Source organism: Erythrolamprus reginae, chromosome 13, assembly GCF_031021105.1.
Source record: "Erythrolamprus reginae isolate rEryReg1 chromosome 13, rEryReg1.hap1, whole genome shotgun sequence".
In the NCBI taxonomy this organism is placed as follows: Eukaryota; Metazoa; Chordata; class Lepidosauria; order Squamata; family Dipsadidae; genus Erythrolamprus; species Erythrolamprus reginae.
The window spans coordinates 9,745,309-9,751,014 of NC_091962.1; the positions used below are offsets into that span (position 1 = coordinate 9,745,309).

Sequence of the window (5,706 nt, forward strand, 5' to 3'; positions counted from 1 at the left end):
ACTGCTCTCGCAGCTGCATTCTGCACGATCTGAAGTTTTCCCCAGCCATAAGTCTAGCGCCATTCCGCCCAACAGATCTTTAAGCTGATTGGCAAGGTCAGAGGGACAATCCCAGTGAAAACGCCTGATTGGTCGGATTATAAAAATATGTTCCAAGGCGCCAGAATAGAAGCCTTCATTTCTAACACTATGGGAAATTTGACTTTTCCCATGGTCTTAGGTGACCCCTGTGAAATGGTCATTCGACCCCCAAAGGGGTCCTGACCCCCAGGTTGAGAACCACTGATCTAAAGCTAAACACATTTCAACTGGGCCAGGCGTGCCTTTAAAAACGGAATAGAAAACTCCCACCGATCACAGAGATTCAACAAACACTGGGGTTTTTCATTAATTTTCGTTGTTGTTGTTGTTGTTCTTTTTACTGTAGAATAATGTGTCTTGGTCAATAAGGCTACACCGGAACGACGTACAAACAGGTTAAGAGAATTGCAACGGGGTGTATGGCAGTGGTTGCTGAGAAAGGAGGAAGGGACGGGACATCGCTCGGGGGTGGGGATGGACAGTCCTAGGGTGCCTTCACACACACACACACCCGCAATTTGAGTGGGTGGAGGCCTGAGACCCGTTCCTCGTGCCCAGGTGTGGTCTGAAGCCATTAACTCACTTTGGGCAGCATCTGTAGCACCTTTCAAGTCTTGACCGTTCACAACCGGCAACGGACCCCGGTGCCCCCTTGGCAAGGCAGGGCGCCAATCCTTTCCCGTTTCCCCCGCAAATAGAATTCAGAACTGCCGTCGGCACGGAGAAAGAGAGGCACCCCACTCCCCAAAACCAGCCAGGTTGGCGATTTCTCGGGAGGGCTAAAACACGGCGGAAGAGTCGCTGTATCGGCAGTTTGACGCACAAACACACCAGCAATCCTCATTCGGGGATGGTCCACTGTGGTTTCTTTTCAAACCGGACGCAGGGGACACCCGGAGTCGCCTTGCATTGGCAGGAAATGAATTCCCCAATTAGGAGAAAACCGAACCCTAAATTTTTGCAGAGTTTTAGATAAAGCAGCGCGGCCGAGGAGGAAAGGGAAAAATTAGACCCCGGCTGTGCGGCTTCTTCCGCCAGGAATGAGACGACCAGAGAAAATTTTGCTCCTTGTTTCTGGGAAACGTTTTTCTACGCTGTGGGTAGGGGGAAACACCCCTAGGAAGGGTTTTCCACATCGTGTTTACACCGTTTCACCGCCAAGTCTTCGTTGTGAGCTTTCCGGATGTGGCGGTAAAGATCTCCGGATTGCGTGTAACTCCGCATGCAGTAGCGGCATTCGTACGGCCGTTCCCGGGTGTGGACGGTGGCGTGGCGCCGTAGCGTGTAGGAGCAGGAAAAGGTTTTCCCGCAGGTCTTACAGGTGGGGACGTCCTCGGTGAAGAGGCTGAAGTTGGAGTGGGCGTCGTAATCCTGCAAGTACATCTGTTCGTGCAACGGAGGGGTCGCCATGTTGGCGAACGTCTGACTGCCCGCCAGGTGGACCAAATGATACGGCGTGTTTTCTTGAGGGAGGAAGCTACTTTCCGAAGAGACTTCTTCCATCCCGACGGGCTCTTCGAAAGCATCCGGGTGTCGCCCGCAGCCGAGCTCCCCACCAGATTTCGGAAAGATGCTTTCGAGCCTCAGCTCTGGAGCAGGCGGGACCTCCAGCTGGTCGGCCCCGTCCGATTCCTCGTCGGAAATCACGATCGCTTCCACTTTGACTCTGACGGATCGATCCGCGGGATCTTTGTGTCCGATGGCCTGCTCTCTGCACCTCTCCGGGGGGAGGTCCAAACCGGATGTGCCCTCGACTAAACTCCCGGAGGGATATGAACTACACAACAAAGTTTCGGTGGAGCTGCTCGGGCTGGAGAGAGAAATGTCGACGACGGGGGGCGGACGGGGCCGAGCGGAGGACGGAGCGTCCATCCCTGGTTGGGTGGTGTCCGCCACATCCAAAATGGAGGCCGATAATTCTCCGGGTGGGGTTTTCTTCCCGACATTCCAATCGTTTTTGGGGGGTTTCGCGGGGTCGCAGGAGTGAGGCAGGGGAAAGGATACGGGCTGGTTTTTGGGAGCTTGCAGTAAGCTTTCTTCCTCCTTCTTCGTGCTGTCGGCTTCGGTCAAGGCCCGTGCTTGGAGCTTTTTCTTACACACCTTGACGATGTCGTTCATGTGCAAATAGCTGGCGGCGGCTAAGAGGTCTTCTACTGGCATGTCGCCGAAGGAGAGGCTGCCTTTGTACATGAATTCCAGCAGGAGGCCGAAAGCTGGGGCGGTGACGATCTCGCTGTTGATGGAGACCAAGTCTCGCTTATCCAGCCGCTCTTTGTAGAACATCTGGAAGAAGGCACTGCAGGAGGCCAGAACCGCCCGGTGGGCCAGGAAGCGGGTGCTGCCCACCAAGACGGTGCAGTCGCAAAGGAAACCCTCGTGTTGCTGCTCCCAAAGTTTTCGGAGTAAGTTCTTGCTGTGATCGGGGAACTCCATCATGGGTCTCTTTTCACGACAACAGGAAGGTTGAAGGCATTGTCCAGCCCACTGGAAGCAGCCGGCAAGAGAAGGAGACAAGGAGAGACGTTTTTGGAGAAGGAAATAATAATTGCATGCCATTCTGGTATTAAATGATAAAAGAAAGATTCAGACTACTATGATAATGTATTAATTGGATGGTTATTATTGTTTCTTGTTTTTCGGTACATGCTGTGAGCCGCCCCGAGTCCTCGGAGAGGGACAGCATACAAATCCAATTAAATATAAATAAAATATAAATATAAATAAATAAATTATCTGGACAATGTGGTATAAATGGATAAGAAAAAGGAAAGCTAATTTACAATGAAAAAGTTTATGATGTAAGAATATGTGTGTGTATATATATATATATATTTGTTTTCGTAAATTTTCACGGGTATATGTATGTAGATTGTTCTGAGTTCGGGTTTTGCCCTGTGTAATATTACACAGGGCAAAACCCGAACTCAGAACAATCTACATATATATATATGTATATATGTCACATGTTTTTTTGCTGAATTTGAAAATTAAGGGAGACTAGGATAGATCTATTTCGGCCTTATTTTGGCCTCATCAGCTAGCCATACCCACTGGAACTTGAACCTGGAACCTTTGCCTTGTAAGGCAGAGAATTATCCTCTAGGCTACGCAAACATATATATCACAGGCAAAAAACATGTGATACAAACATATATATATATATATACACACACATACATACATACACACACACCTGTGTACTGCATGAGTCAAAAAGAGGACTGTGAAAATATTTACTGACCCCTCGCATCCTGGACATAAACTGCTTCAACTCCTACCCTCAAAACGTCACTACAGAGCACTTGCACACCAAGACAACTAGACACAAGAACAGTTTTTCCCCGAACGCCATCACTCTGCTAAACAAATAATTCCCTCAACACTGTCAGACTTTTTACTAAGTCTACTTCTATTTCTACTAGTTTTTTTCTCATAATTTCTATCACCCATTTCCTCCCACTTAAGACTGTATGACTGTAACTTGTTGCTTACATCCTAAACTTTTTATTAATATTGTTTCTTCATTGCATATTTGATCTCTGTGACAATAATTCAGTGTTATACCTCATGATTCTTGACAAATCTATATTTTCTTTTATGTACGCTGAGAGCCTATGCACCAAGACAAATTCCTTGTGTGTCCAATCACACTTGGCCAATAAAAGAATTCTGTTCTATAATAATATAGTATATGGATAAGAATGCAACATTTGGATGTTGACTCACTTGAAAAATATGTGGATTTGTATTTGTGTTAATGTCTGTTTATATGTTGTGTTTGTGGTTTTTTTAATGTATAAAATTCAATAAAATATATTTTTAAAAATAATAATTGCATGCTACTATCTAGTACCTAATAATAACTCACATTTGCTTATTCACCTTTTGTTATCGTTTATGAAAACATACCTAAAATGAATTGGTTTTATATGCCAAGAATATACAAAGGATTGATTTAAAAATGTAAAAGCCTAAGCATGTGTTTGTAATCATGTCATATGTAAAGGTCTGTGGATTAATGTATGGATTGACTGGGGAAAAAAATAAAACTTCTTGACAATATTGCCCTTAATTGCCTGCCCCCCTAAGCTCTCCATCTCCCCAATACTGAATCAATTGGACCCTCAGCCTCATTACTGTTGCCCCCCCTACCCCAATACTGTTGAATTAGCTCCCTGGCCCTTTTTGCTGTCCCCTCCCCATTACTGAGGCCCTATTTGCCCCCCACACACACCACCTTTCATGCCCCCTCAATACTGAGGCTCTATTTGCCCCTCCCCCAGCCTCCTTCGCTGCTCCCTCAATACTGAGGCACTATTTGCCTCCCCACCTCTCATGCTGCCCCCTCCTCATTACTGAGGCCCTAGTTGCCCCCCCCAGGCTCCTTTCCTGCCCCCTCAATACTGAGGCCTTATTTGCCCTCCCTCTTGTTGCCACCCATTACTGAGGCCCTATTTCCCCCCACACACACCTCCTTTCCTGCCCCCTCCTCAATACTGAGACCCTATATACCCCTCCCCTGGCCTCTTTTCCTGCCCCCTCCTCAATACTGAGGCCTTATTTGTCCCCCCCTCTTGCTGCTACCCATTACTGAGGCCCTATTTGCCCCCCCCAGCCTCATTTCTCGCCCCCTCCTCAATACTGAGGTCCTATTTGGCTCCCCACCTCCTTTGCTGCCCCCCCTCCATTGCTGAGGCCCTATTTGCCCCCACACACCTTCTTTCCTGACCCCTCCTCAATACTGAGGCCCTATTTGCCCCTCCCCAGCCCTCTTTGCTACCCCTCCCCATTACTGAGGCCGTACTTGCCCCCCCAGCCCTCTTTGCTGCCCCCTCCCCATTACAATTTGTCCCCCAGCCTCATCATTGCTGCCCCCCTCCAGAATACAGATGTCAATTAGACCCCTTGTTGCCCCCTCCCCAATACTGGATCCTTAACTGCCCCCCCGCCCCCGCCCCCCGTTTAAGGGATGATTGGATCCCGGGGCGCCCTTGTTCCTCCCCCCCAATAGGGGGTGCGTTGGGCGACGAAGGGACCCCTTCCTTCCCCCACTTACCTACCACAAAGCAGTGGCCTCCCGGGACCCGCCCCCTACTTCCTGATTGGCCCCGCGGCTCTACCCCTCTCCGGACAAGGCGGAGTGACGCTTGCCCCGCGCAGAGAGCTTCCGCTCCTGATTGGCTTAACCTGTCTCGTCTCTTTCCCGCCCCTCACCGCCCTCGCCCAACCTGGGCGCGGCTGGGAAGTTGAAAGAGGATCGAGGCTTCGGCCCGCCTGCTCTTCCTCTCGATTGGCCAGCTCGGACTCGGCCCGGTGTTCTGATTGGAAAGAAGGCGCGCGAAGACGCCGAGGTGTCTCAGTGCCGGCCGCCGAGCGGACGTTCGCCCCTCAATGTTGATTGGTTGGAAGGAGGCGAGGAAGGCTAAAAAGGCAGGATTTGGGTTTCCCTGGTTACCAGGTGGAGAGAGGGCGGGGTTTGTGCCAATATCAATTATGCAAATTGAGGATGCTGCTGTTTTAATGAGCCCTGGCTTTAAAAAAAATCTTAAATTAAACTGCAAGAGCCAAAAAGCCCTTTTCATTATAATTGGGATGATTTATATTTTATTAATTATTTTTAAAAAC

At 49.1% G+C, this 5,706-nt stretch overlaps 1 protein-coding gene across 2 annotated transcripts; it reads right to left on the minus strand.

Moving 5' to 3' along the window:
* Nucleotides 1–380: 380 nt before the first annotated feature.
* On the minus strand, nt 381–5,307 carry ZBTB3 (zinc finger and BTB domain containing 3). Of its 2 annotated transcripts, none has more exons than XM_070766503.1 (2): nt 5,142–5,307; nt 381–2,565 (listed from the first exon to the last, which is right to left on the minus strand). In XM_070766503.1, exon 2 carries the CDS (start codon nt 2,515–2,517, stop codon nt 1,198–1,200), a length of 1,320 nt encoding a protein of 439 aa, XP_070622604.1. In that variant the 5' UTR covers nt 2,518–2,565; nt 5,142–5,307; the 3' UTR covers nt 381–1,197. The 2 variants fall into 2 exon arrangements, with proteins under 2 accessions (XP_070622604.1, XP_070622605.1); XM_070766504.1 differs by having other exon boundaries at nt 5,138–5,307.
* Nucleotides 5,308–5,706: the final 399 nt, after the last annotated feature.

Excerpts from the sequence above, each read along its gene's own strand:
- ZBTB3 (XM_070766503.1), bottom strand. The coding sequence starts at position 2,517 with ATGATGGAGTTCCCCGATCACAGCAAGAACTTACTCCGAAAACTTTGG.